Genomic DNA, 14,253 nt, shown 5'->3' on the forward strand with positions numbered 1-14,253 from the left:
AAATCACAAAGACAACGATTTGAAGTATATAGTCTGTTCATTTACACTGGAGTTCATGATCAAATGCTTTCTGTGTCTAAGGGGCTGTTTACACCGGGCCACTTCACTGATCGTGAAAAGACCAGGTGTAAACAACAATGCTAAAAAAAAAAAGAACCTGTGCGAGCGTGTTAGAGACTTTGTCAAGTTAAAGCCAGATATGACGGCTCTACTGCAACACGCATCACCACAGATGAGCATCTATACATCAAGCCAACGCACAAACTATCGCAAATCAAAGTGAAAGTAAGTTGCAGGCGCTTAACACCCAATCATCTTCATTAAAAGTAAAGAAACAAAATGATCTTACCAGTGCTGTTGCCACTCTCTCCTATTGCAGTCTTATGATTTTGAAAATGGCTGATTATCAATGAAAGGCTGCTCATCTCTGTTGCTTTCGGTGACGTTAACTCCATTAAATCGGCATATAGCGCGGGAATTGAAGTTCGGATTTATATCCGTTTTGCGAAAACGCATTTAAGTGACCAGGTGTAAATGGAATTGTTTTGATAAATCAGATAGCTATCCGATCAGTAAAAACGCATTGCAGTCTCAGGACAGGCCCTAAGAGTCACTCAGAGACACCAGCAGCTTCAAATACCCGTTTTCTGCTCAACAGTGGCTTTTCATTTATTTAGTTGTCCGTTTAATAAAAAAAAAAATTATGGACAAACTTTCCTTAAGCCTTTATCTGACTTGAGTTCTTTTGAGGTGTAAATTACTCTCCAATCTTATGATAGTGTGATAATCTCCATTCAGTTTTCACATAATAATAGCTGTTTTCATGCCTTTTGAACCATACCATTTCAAGCTTTTCATCTTCAGAAAGATCTTTCTACCTCCCCATATTGCATTAGAACTGACTTAGATAAATGGAAACCCTACTTAAAGAGGTGGTTCCACATTAAGCAAGTAAACCTGGAAAACTATTTAACAAACCTGTCTTGAGATTGATACCAGTTATCTAAAAAAAAAAATGGAGAAATAAAACTAACACGTTATTTGAAAAACTACAATCTGAATGTTTATTGTACTGAAATCCTACTGATGTCACTTGCATAATAATTTGGAACACAGTGTACTACTGTATGTGAAACAAACGACCTTCAGACTCACACAGACACAGGGAGTAGTTAACCTCACACCTTAGAGTATGAAATGAAATGCACAAGGGAGAGAATGACCAAAGAGAGACTGTCTAATATTTAAACGACACCTGTTGCTGTAATGTGAGCTGCACACAAGAGGAAGTACTGCATGGAAACAGGAAGATTTAATGTGTAATTGATCTGGTTTCTGAATGTCTTTCTCTGCAGGAGAGGATGATAAGTTGATTCTGTGTGATGAGTGTAATAAAGCCTTCCACCTGTTCTGTCTGCGGCCGGCTCTGTACCGTATACCGGCGGGTGAATGGCTTTGCCCAGCCTGTCAGCCAACCACTGCCCGACGCAGCTCCAGGGGCAGGTTAGTGCTCACGCATTGTAAAGTGTGTAAAATCTGTGCTAGTGTTTTTATGAGGCTAGTGTAGCTTTGTTTTGTTTTTTCTATGCTTAAGTTCCTCAATTCATTTACAAATCTTTGCATGTGCAGAAATTATAATGAGGACACTGAGGAAGAGGAGGATTCAGAGGAAGAAGATGAAGAAGAATCTGAAGAAGAAGAATCGGAGGAGGAATACAGAGACACAGGCCACAGCTGTGAGTGTCACTAAGAGCATTGAGAACCAATACACTTTTTTTTTTTCATTAAGGGTGGGGGGAAAATGCAATTTTTACTTCATCAATTTGTATTAATGCTTTAGTACCAAAAATACAAAAAAAACCTGGTCTATCAAATGTTCTATAGCATCATGTCATGCTGAAGTGCTTGAAACTTTGTCTTAAGTATTTGGCACAAACTCTAGTTGTCTGTTTTGGTTGTCACAGTAAGACCTAGGAAAAAGGTGAAGACGTCTTTGAAGCCTAAAGTGCAGAGTAAACAACCACAGAAGAAGCATTCGCCTCCTAGTTCCAGACCCGCTTCCAGGCCAGATCCCAAACCTGCTCTCAGATCTGCTTCTAAATCAGATCCCAAACCTGCTCTCAGATCTGTTTCCAAACCAGATCCTAAACCTTCTCCCAAACAAGATCCTAAACCTCCCAAACCTGCTCTCAAGCAAGATCCTAAACCTTCTCAGAAACCTGCTTCCAAACAGTCACCTAAATCACGGCCCGCATCGAGCCACCCTGCTGACATCGACGAGCTGGTGAGTAAAACAAGACATGTTCAATACTGTGCCCTGTTTGCATTAAATTTGTTTTAGTTAACGGTGCAGTGTAGATCTTTACAAATGTTAGGTTTGTTTTTGATTGCCTTCAAAAAAAATTGCACAATTGATTCACTAAAGCTTTTCTAATGGGTTCAGCTGAATCATTAAAAAGTACTGGTGAAAGAACAATTTGTAAATTAACAAGCATAATACGGGGTGTGTTGAGGCAACAGCATTTTTTTAAAGGTGCTCGAAGCGATGTCACATTTTTTTTTGCCCAAAACATACACATACAGCAAACATCTCACTATCCGCTAACTGCCTGTCCCCTGAACACACTAAAAAAACGGGTTCTCTGCAGACACCCCAGGCTCCACAAACGGCAACAAAAACAAACTGGTCCAACCTGGACTACGAAACATAACAAACCAGCCAATAACCGACAAGGATTCGTGGGTGAGGTTTGGGGGGTTGGTGCGCGGATGAGGAGGAGGGAGGGTCTAGCTAGCCTCCGTTTTGTTTGTTTGTTTAAACCTCAACGAGAAGTGACTTCACCCGACATCGCTTAGAGCACCTTTAAATGAACAGTGCAAGTGTAGGTACATTCATATAGGTTTATATTAGTACAGTGACTAATACTTATAATGTTTTAAATTGACATTAATTAGGCTGGCTTTTGTTGTAGTATCAAAATTGGAATAAATAATTGATATTTCACTGGTGTCTAAACATTTGTACCACTGACCCTTCTGGAGCAGCTGTAGTCTAAATATGTGCTGTGCTATTCAATGAAAGATAAAATATGATAGAGCAATAGAATGTAAAGTAACAGAAGCTCATACAATGCATTTTAGCAGGCTTAATTGGGCATGAAGATAATTGAAAGAAATATATATTTAATGAACAAATTAAGCCAACTAATATGATTTATATTATTTTGGTTTATCTACTAATACATTTAAAAATTACAAAGGCAGTGAAAATTCATGGATCTGTTATGGTATCTGCATCTCGTTCTGCAAAAAGTGGTATCGTTGCATCCCTAATTCAAAATACTGTACTTTTTTGTTTGTTTTTTTGTTGTTGACAAAATACAATTGTTTAACGCTAAATCTACGCTGCAGCCCGTCTGAGATATAGAGCTATTTCTCATGGCTATGAGCATGATATTAAGTATATAATACAACTTTCATTCTTCAGGTCAATCATATATATTAATGGGGAAAAAAAAACATCAGATACCATATATATAGATTTAATTTGAGAAAAATAATATTAAAGATATTGTTTGATATTTCATTTTATTTTTTTAAAGTACTGATTGAAGTCCTTAAAAGTAGTGCTTGGAAAGTCCTTGAAAGTCCTGGAATTTCATTTGACAGAGTCTGTACGGACCCTGCTTAATGTTTAGGAATATGAAAGCACCATATGTGAGTGTTTCTGACGTGTTTTTGATTGTGTGCAGATCCGACAGAGCTCGAAGCCTCTATTGAAGAAAAAAGCTGTTGAGCTGGAGAAATGTGAGGAGATCCTTCAGAAGCTCATGAAATACCGATACAGCTGGCCCTTCAGGTAAACCCTCACAGACATTATAAAGGCATATGATTTTGTGACCTTTTTAATACACAAATAGATTTAATCACTATTAATGTCATAGCCTTAAAAAAAGGTAAACATTTGCTATTTCATTTAAAGTTATTATACTTTAGTACCTAAAGGCTATGCGTCGTTGTTTTAATTTAATATTTAGACAATTTTATCTTTTTCTTGTGGTAACTGGTATAGGCTTTATAGAGAAAACTGACAACCCTTCAAACTAGAGGTTGACGGATTCATCGGTTTTGCCGATATATCGGTAACGATAGTTGATTGGTGGAACTATCGATATCATCAAAAATCCATACCGATAGGTTTTCCAGGTTGCATCAGTTGCTGAAGCGACTGAGAAGTGCGCTGTTGTTACACAGAAGGAGAGCGCTGAGAAGAGACTGCTGGCATTATACAGAGCGAGAGCGGCCTCTAGAGGCCAAATAATAACTCACTGAGTGAGTTTACGTTAACACGAGGCTGTGCGCAGCACGGAGATCACAAGCTGCACGGGGAGCACTGACACTTCAGATTTCTTTTTTACATTTATTTTATTTATAAAGCACAATTAAAACAACGTAATGTTGACCAATGTGCTGTACTTTGACAAAAAATATCTGTTAAGAGCCTCTTGCCAATTAACCTACTGAGCCAAACGATAATTCTAGTAAATGTAATTTCAGATTTCGTTTAAAAACCTAAAGAAGGAGCCAGTCTTGGACTGGTTGGACTGGTGACCCAAAGGTTGCTGGTTCGATTCTAGTACCGGCAGGAATATGACTGAGGTGTCCTTGAGCAAGGCACCTAACCCCCAATCGCTTCCCGGGCGCCCTTCAAGGCTGCCCGCTGCTCCGGGTGTGTGTATCCACGTTTGCAGTGTGTGTGTTCACTACTCACTACTCTGCTCCTAATGTGTGTGCACTTATGGCTGCGTTAGCAGAGAAAGAACAGAAGTATGTTTGCCGTCGAGGCTGAGAGGACTAACATTGATGGTGACTACAATTAAAATGTCTCCTTGCTATAGTTCATGCATTCATATGATTGCTTTTGCCAGTTCATTGTGACAGCTTTTAGGTGCTTTATTGGCAGCGCCACCCTTACATGAATCACCGCATGCTGTATTTTTTTTTATATTTATTTATCAGCCATTATAAATGCCGATACCGATAGTTATGAAAATGCCGATATATCGGTCGGGCTCTTCTATGTTTGTACACTGTATACAGAGTTCCCGCGGATCCTTTTAGTCTTAAATTAAAAAAATCTAATTTAAGACTTTAAGGCCATAAAAAGTTTTATTTTTACTAATGAAAGGTCTTACATTTTCAATGGCAATTTGACTTAGACGTATCTAAATGTTTTCCAAATTTAAACTTTCTAATTGGCGTAATTATTATTTGTTCTTTGTGGATTTGCTTGTTCACGTGACATTTCGCGTCACATTCGCGCCAGCGTTACGCCGGTCTCCTGCACGCGAAACAGCAGGAGAGGAGAAGAAACTTGGTTAATTTCAGTTCAACTGTAAGTTCATTCTTTATGTGCGTAGTGGTGTGTATTGTCTATTATGATATTGTAATCATTGGCACTGCGAGCTGACATCGCATTTGTCTCTCATGATTGCTTTCACTGCGTGATGTGTCAGTGCAGTTATAGGTATGTCCCTAAATGAGTTTTTGTCTCGTATTTATAACATATGTTATACAATAACACATCAGCAAGAGGGCCGTTTTCCCATGCACAATAGCAAATGTGATATTTATTTTATATAACAGTTAAATCATGAACATTCTGAGTTACATAAAACAATATTGTCAATATTGTTTGTTTTCCCTGCGTTTCGCCGACGAGAATTTTAAAATGAAACCGTAGCAGAGTCTCAATGCAACAGACAATGATTTTCTTGACTGAAATCTGCATTCTGAATGAATCAATTTAACGATTCAATGAACAATTTTTCCTGAATGAATCAGCCGTTTGAACAAATCGGTTGAATGAATGACTCCCTCAACTTAAGACAGTGAAAATTACCGCCACCTACTAGCGGTTTTAGTTTCACATTTAAAGTACCCTTTAATTGAAATGTTACAATTCGAAATCTGTTCATATTTAAATATTGAATTAAAAAAAAGTATCTCATAGCTTTAATAATGCAATTTGTAAATGGAGTGTAAATATATTAATGCCAGTGGTAACTATATTAATGCCAGTGGTAACATTTTATTTCGATAGTCCACTTTAGAACTTTTTAACTAATGACAGTTAGTTGACTTGCAGTTGCAAAGTTACTAATAGTAGACTGTCTTCTTAATATTTGCTAACACTTTATTTCGTTGGTCCCCCAACAGACATTCTACTTACTATAAGTAACTTGTCAACTTATTCTCCTAACCCGAACCCTAACCTAACAGTCTACTACAGTCTACTAATAATCTAATGAGAGTTAGTTGACATGTAGTTGAAAAGTTACTTATAGTTAGTAGAATGTCTAAAGTGGACTATCGAAATAAAGTGTAACCAAAAAATAATTTCTGTTACTGCTGTGAACTGACCACTGCATAGAAAATAAAAAATATGAATATCTTTGTGAGTCAGCTGTCAACAACAGGCCTAAACCAGCTATGGTACCAGTACACAAACACAATCAGTAAAATATCATCTAATTATTATCAACAAAACTTTGAAAATATCGAGACATATTTTTGTCAATATTGCGCACCCCTGATGTAAGGTATTAATTTTGATTCCTTCGGGTCTTAAAAAGGTTGTTGAAGTTTAAATTTGACTTTATCTGCATACATACACGGGGTATCTGCACACTTTTTAAAGTAGGATGTACTAAATTTCAATCAAATGGCCCACACTAAAGCAGTTTATTGGAGGCATTGATTGAAAGCAGTCGTGGCATAAAACATTCATGTGCTTTCTCTTCTCCTCATCCAGGGAACCTGTTTCTGCTGAAGAGGCAGAGGATTATCAGGACATCATCAGCACCCCGATGGACTTCACCTCCATGCAGGACAAGTTCAAATCCTCTCAGTACCACAGCACCAGCGATTTCCTCGAGGACTTGAAGCTCATCTTCTCAAACGCAGAGGAATACAACCAGCCCAACAGCAACGTCCTGACCTGCATGACACGCACAGAGCAGGCGTTCGTCGAGCTCCTGCAGAAGAGCCTCCCTGGGGTCGGCTATCTGCGCCGGCGAACGCGCAAACGCCCCGCCACTCCCTCCGAAGAGGAGGATGACGAAGAAGAGGTGGAGGGAAGGAGGAAGATACAGAACGGGAAGCAAAGAGCCACATCCAGACAGAAGGAAGACGACGAGGAAATCTCAGGACGAAGGAAGTCCAGACAGAGTGGCAGACAACGGAACCAAGCTGACAGCGAAAGCGAGGATGATGAAGATGAGGAGGTGACTGTGAGAAGGAAGAGCAAGCGGACGAGTCGGAAAGATTATCGAGAGCAGGAAAGCGACAATGAGAGGGACAGCAGGAGAACTGGATCGAGACGGACACCACGAGGTGTGACGGAAGACAAGGACGAGGCCAGCAGCGACGAGGACTCGGGCGTCCAGCGACATTCCAAGAGGCTCAAACGCTCATGAAGACCAGGGTGTTCTTTGTATTTGTTTTCGTACCCCCTCCTTATTAATCAGAAGGCGAAACAGGCCAACCCGTACCCGCTGCATATCGGACAGAACCCTTTTTCACCCCGATGTTTCTGTTTATTTTACTTTTTGGAAGTTTTTATGTTAATATTGGAGAAAACCGATTTATATTTGTAAGTTGATTAATAATGGTGACACTTGTTTTTTTTGTTGTTTTTTTCAACCTGAGGATTTGCATTGAAAATGAGATGTCATTCTTTGAGCTCTTAAGACTTTTTTTCATTTGATATTTGACCTAAAAAAAAAAGAAAGTTAAAAAAAGAACCCCCCCCCATGTCCCCAAAAAATTGTAATCGCAAATACCACCAAGCCATGTCTCGTTTTGATGACTTGGGAGGTTCCTCTGCAGAAGTTGACCTGTAAATGTTATAAAGTGGTCCAGAATGGAACTTGTAGATCCTTCTGCGTAGACCTTCATGCAGACTTTCAAATTAATGATCTGGTGATCGTCCAGAACTAGGCTCTTTCAATGAAACTGACTTTGTGTTTTCTGTGTCTCATGAGAGCTGTGTAATTGGCACTAAACCCCCATGGTGGTATGACGTTGATATAAAAGTCTTTATTTTTTGAGTGTGCCACCAATTGTTACTTTTCTTTAGTCATTTATTATTTTGGCTGTTTTACAATAAAAACTGTCATCCTTAATTTTGGTTAAACAACTTCTGTTTTTTAGAAGCAAAAGATTCCTGATCCTGTTTATTGGCCTATTGGGATCTAGTGATTCCTGCAGCATCTTATTCATAGGAAACCAGAAGGTGGCACTCAACTACTGTGGTCTTCGAAAGGAAAGTTCCCCTTGGTGTTAAACTGACGTTTGAATGTTATATCCCCCCTAAAAATCTTTGATTAACTGAACCTGAAAACAAGATGGTAAAATCAGATGTGAATTTTGTTTCTGGAGACACTCAAGTGAGATTCTAGTATCTGATGGGCACAGATCAGTTCAGTGTCCACATACGAGTGTATAATCTATTCATCAGAAGTACCATAATTCCTTTTTATATTACTATGTAAATAATGAGCTTTGACTCTTTCGTTAATTGATCATAGCCACGGAAGTTTAAAATGGGTATGTCTGTCCACAGTGCTGCTCAGGGCTCTATTCTGGACCTTTTTTTTTCTCCTGATTTAATTTCCCTCCACCCCAATTGGATTGGGCTCAATTTTATCTTTGGAAACAAAGTCACTATCGTAACCTACTAGTTTTGGTTTGACATCACTTGGTAACAGCATATCCATCAAATGGCCTGTTGTTTTCCAGATCCATGAGTAAAAAATGAACACACTGTGGTATGTTCCCCTAAGATTCTCGGGCTTGGAAAGCGAGTCGTCTCACTGGTGTAAATGCTTTATTTCAGTTACTAGGTGGCTTTCAGGAGGTACTAGTGGTGGTCAAAGCAGTTTTCATATGTATTTTTTTTAGCTCCAGAACCTGGTAGGGAAACTAAACTTTAATGATGTCCTTACCCCTTTTTGCACCCTCATATTTCCTAAGACTTCATTCAGTTTTCTGAAAGTATTTTCTTGTTTAAGACCCCTTCAGCATCACTGCCAGTTGTAAAATCTTGTGTTATACATAAGCAAGGGGCAGGGTGGGAGGGCCTGGTCATTTGGGGATTTTTGTTTTGTTTTTTGTGTAATTTCTTTACTTTTTAATAAAAAATTGTACAATGTTCAAGATTGGTCATGGTTTCTAATAAAACCTCTGGTTTTTATCACCTGAGACCTCTAAATACTGATAGAACCTCATAGTCGGGCTGTTTCAAAACCTGATATTCGAGGCGTTTTGGTGCTTTCCACATGAAGGCTGTTCCTGTTATGCTGGTTTTTAAGGTACCTAATTTTTGCCGTGGTTTAAATTGGCTTCCTGCGTATTCTGAGACAACCAATCCCAGAATTCATTGCAGTTGACTCAAAGAAATTAATCTGGAGTTGAGATATAGGCTGTCTGAAAGTGAAAACACTTTTTTTAGAGCTTGCAATGTACTTATTCAAAAAATGTTCTGTATAGTATAAATGTTATCTGGATGTACTACATTCGCCATGTTGACATTATCATGTGACTTATCAGCGTCAGTTACGTCGCTTCGCTGCCATTCACAAATCCTCTCCCGTGGCCTCATGGGATAGTAAAGTGTCCATCCAACGACATCCATTTTGATTCAACAATTGTTTAAATGATTGTTAGAAAAATAATGGTAACACTTTATTTAAAAGTAAGGTAAGCCTTTATATAATTAGAAAAGTATTTGTAATGCATTAACTATTATGCATATAATTATAGATCATAGGTCTCATGAATAATTGTTACCAGTTATAGTACATGCTGCTTATTGTTAGACTTTAAGAAAGTATAATGCATTACAACATGACAAACAATGGATTTCAGACATAAGTAATCTGGTTGCAATTTAGAGATGGCAAAACATCCAATGCATTATGAATACTGTATTCATAATGCACATTATCCTATGCATTAAGTAGTTGCCAAAATAACAGGAAAGGATGAATTATTAGCAATAAGCTAACTTGCATAATCCTCACCCTATTTAAAATGGGATCAATTAAAATTTCATCCCGATGTTTAATACTCAAGATATTGATAAAAAAAAAAGTTCAATATTTTAAAGTGTACCCAATATTGGATTTTATTTTTAATCTTTAAGAATTTTGTGTCATTATTAGACTATTGAAATTAGGAGTGTGATTCAGTGTTTCAGTTCAGCTATAGCTTTAGATTTACTCTACGGATCGTGGTGAAATCGCAGCAGTCATAATCAGGAGAGATGTAGTCTTTTATCTCATGAAAGACGTTTGTCTCAGCCGTTCCTGCACTGGCCCCCGGTGCTCCTCCTGTCCACGCGTAATGGGGCCCTGATCATGAAAGGGTGAGAGAGTAAAGAGAGAGGTCCGCCATTCACTCTTTAATTACACACACTGGTGTTTTTGTTGGAAGTCTCGGGTGGCAGAAGGTAATTGCCCTTCCTCACATCGCCGCTCAGCCAGCCCGGCTCCAGACTTTCCACTGAGGACAGAGACTGGGCAAAAACCTGAAATGAATATTTGAAGCGCTTGGAAAAGGGACACTGGAGGAGAAGAGAAGATGGAGACAGATGCTGGCCTGTTAATTGAGTAAAGTGCATGTGTGAATGACAGAAGTCGTCAAGGCCATAGTGTCGATGCATCCTCTTAAGCTCCTTATTGAATTATGTGTTGTGATGATGTTGGTCCTGCTTTATTCTGAACAGAGAAGCTTGTAGAAACAGCTTTCATGTCATTTTTCTCCTTCAATATCTCAGCATGTCCTTTGTAATATTCTGTTGGGCAGATCAAGGCTAAAATGCCACCAGTAATGACCATTTTTCTTCAGGAGACTGTTTCATGTGTTGTTTGCTCCATAAGGTCGCTGGAGAATGTCACATCTTCTTTGAAATTGAGAAATTATCAGTCTCTCGTCTTTCCTGCGCTGGTCATCCTCCTTTGAAGATCAAACACTTTGCGGTGCTCATCTTTAAAGCTGAAAGAAATAAGCTTGAGCAATTGTTGTCTGAGAGCCCTTAATGTCTAAATGTTTACACACAAAACGGGCATCGAAAAGCATGTATACCGCACTTCCCACATATATTCCAGTATTTATTAATATCACTGGGATTTATCAAATGAACTTTGCACAGATCTGATGTATGTAGGGATTTATGATTCTGTGAACTGCTTCTACAAAGGTTTATGCACGAGACTCCTGGTGAGAATCATATACATGCATAATACAGCACATTTATGTAGTGAAATTAATACCCATATAGCTTTGAAAACATGCAAGCAAGGCAGTACTGTATTTGAAATGATCTTTTTTCCCTTTTGAAAATCTACTATTCACTTAATGTGATAGAATATTTGTCGTTAGCCTGTAAAAAATAATTTTTCACTGTAACAAATTATTTTTTTTGGCATACTGAATTGGGATCAATGAGGTCATAAAGCTTTTTTGCATTCCATGCACTTGATGGACATTCGCTGCACTGCGTCTCGCTGCTTTTTGTGCGTAAACGGTTGGTTTTAAGACCTTTGCGACCCTGCATCCATTCCTATTTCAAAGAGTATTGGATTAAAAAGTAAAGCTCTGTTGAACAGTTATACATGAAACTGCTCTTATTATAATTCTTTCAAATAAGCAATATAAAATTGCGTAAATTAGTCTTGAACTGACCAAAGTATTTAAATGGTAAAGGTTACATTAAAAATACACATTTTTGCATTCATTAGATGTTAAATTTCAATTTTCAAGGGAAAAATAATTTAATTACAGTAATTAATTACTTGGTAGTTACGCCCAACACTGCCTATGAAGCACTGTGAATCATGTAATTGAGTCCATACACTCTCAAACTTCTTAAATATTATATGCATATTTTGCAATGAACATAAAATATATTGTCTATTTACATAATCAACATCTTTAAATCAATAGGTTTAAATGTATCCATCGCTTTTGTCTTTCGCAATGCTTCTTGGTATTGTAGTTCCTTCCTTCTTTAAAGCCGTTTAATACAACCTTTGTCCATTTATCAGATTTTCAAATAATTTGTTCATTCAAAACAAAGCTTGTGCTGTGTTTCTCTTTGTAGCTGGTTGGCGTGGCTCAAGGCTTATAACTAAAAAAAAAACTTAAAAAAAAAAGTATTTCAGGAACCAAGTCTGGTGAAAAAGTAGACGGCACTGTCGCAGTCAATTACGCTGTGCAGCGTTTCCTTAGATGTAAAAACGTGTATGCTCGAATGTGGAATACCTGGATTACATCATAGAACACGATTTTTAAAAATGTGCAGGTACATGTGCGCTAGGCTTTGTTCCCCACAATTCGAACCGTTCATATTAAGTTCCAGCATGAAGAATACACCTAATTAAAATAAAATAATTAATTCCTTTTTGACTCATTATTTAATAAAAATGACAAAAGTGGATTACAATGTTAAATCATCATATTGCTGACATGCACAATGTAACATAATGAAGCCTGTTGACAACAGTTTAGCGCATTACTGTTTAATGTATTCACATATTGTTTTATTTAAAGCAGACAGTAAATACACAGTATTGTTGGCTAATATTCCCTTCTAGACATAGCCATATAGAGCTATATATTGTTTATATAATGGTAGTTATATAAGCAAAAGGAAGCCTGTCTTACATGGAAATGTTTGAATTGGTTTGTTTCTGACACAGAGCAGTATGCTGTTCTTACATCATTTTAATAAAGATTGGATTGAGCATTGTGTGTATGCTGCACAGTTAAGAGGGAATTAAAGATGAAGACATCAAAGTGTGACACAATAGAGAGGAATCTCTACCCACACAAACACAAAGCAGCTCAAACGAGGCATTAAAGAAACAGGCAGAAGCAGCTGTATAGTAGCTGCAGGAAAAAGGAGGATATTTCATTTGAATTGTCAGACTGTGTAACTGAGACCTTTTATGTCAGGAGTGTGTGTGTGTGTGTGTGTGTGTGGTATATCTGTGATTTTTGTGTTCTTGTAAAGGTATTTGTTTACATAGGATATTTTTTTCGAATAGTGCGTTTGAGGCCACGTCCACACGAAGCCGGTGTGTTCCCTATCCGATTATTTTTTTTCCTCGTTCTAAAAAAAAACTCTGTAAACACGGCGTCGTCTCAAGAAATATCTGCGTCCACACAAAACCACTGAAAGCAACTGAAAACGGTGTAGTATATATGCCAGACCAGTATGGGGCGCTGTAATTGTGCCACAGAGATACACGGAGAAGAAGACTTTGAGCATGCGCATAACCTTGCGCGCTGTATACGAACCAAGAAGAAGAAGACGAAGATGGCGAACGCAAGAACTTCAAGAGCAAGAGTGGAGTCTTTCGTATGGACTGACGATGAAGTCGAACTACTACTTATGGCGCTTTTCCACTACACAGTACCAGCTCGCCTCGGCTCGGCTCGACTCGACTCGACTCGCCTTTGTTTGGTTTTCCACTGTGTAAAAGTTGTACCTGTACCTGCTTTCGGGTACTTTTTTTCGTACCACCTCCGGCGAGGTTCTAAGCGAGCTGAGGCGATACTAAAATGTGACGTGAAAACAATGCCGACTGCTGATTGGTCAGAGAGAATCGTCACTATTCACTGCGTCATCATTGCACGCGCCAGATTGAGTATCCAGAATAACCCCGCCTTTTTAAAATAGTTTAGCCAGAGATAGTTACTAAACTTACTACTATTATTATGACAACTCGGAAGAAGTCAAACGAGGAGGTGCAGACATTCCTTTGTTTGGTTGCCGAAGAGAGGATCCAGCGAGAGCTTGATGGGGCAACGAGGAACGAAAGGCGTCGCTATGACGACCGGGTACTATTTGTGGCGATACTTTCTGCAATGGAAAACGGAACGAAAAGCGAGCCGAGTCGAGGCGAGCCAAGGCGAGTCGAGTCGAGTCGAGCTGGTACTGGTAATGGAAAAGCGACATTAGAGTCACACTCGACTACAAGTCCACTAAGCTGCAAGAAAACGTTGACTGGGAGTCGTGTCACTCCAAATATTGTGATATAACGGACGCGTTTCAGGCACAGTATCCGGGGGAGCTAACCCGAGAAGGATTTCCCTCACGATGCTAGCATGGTCACAAAAGCCCAAGTCACCGCAAAGATGAAAAATATACGCAGCAAATACAGGCATGCGGTGGACACAGGGCGT

General features: G+C 38.7%; 1 protein-coding gene across 1 annotated transcript in view; it reads left to right on the top strand.

Moving 5' to 3' along the window:
- The window catches only part of baz1b (bromodomain adjacent to zinc finger domain, 1B), a 28,260-nt gene extending 19,041 nt beyond the window's left edge, over positions 1–9,219 (top strand). Inside the window, exons 14-18 of the mRNA XM_077248328.1 lie at positions 1,356–1,503; positions 1,630–1,736; positions 1,965–2,284; positions 3,753–3,859; positions 6,815–9,219. Of these exons, the coding sequence (XP_077104443.1) occupies positions 1,356–1,503; positions 1,630–1,736; positions 1,965–2,284; positions 3,753–3,859; positions 6,815–7,478 (1,346 nt within the window). The 3' untranslated portion in view covers positions 7,479–9,219. The remainder of the gene's footprint in view (positions 1–1,355; positions 1,504–1,629; positions 1,737–1,964; positions 2,285–3,752; positions 3,860–6,814) is intronic.
- Positions 9,220–14,253: the final 5,034 nt, after the last annotated feature.

This window comes from Siphateles boraxobius, unplaced genomic scaffold (genome assembly GCF_051911475.1).
Source record: "Siphateles boraxobius isolate OS27281-9 unplaced genomic scaffold, OSU_SipBor_1 30, whole genome shotgun sequence".
Classification (NCBI taxonomy): Eukaryota; Metazoa; Chordata; class Actinopteri; order Cypriniformes; family Leuciscidae; genus Siphateles; species Siphateles boraxobius.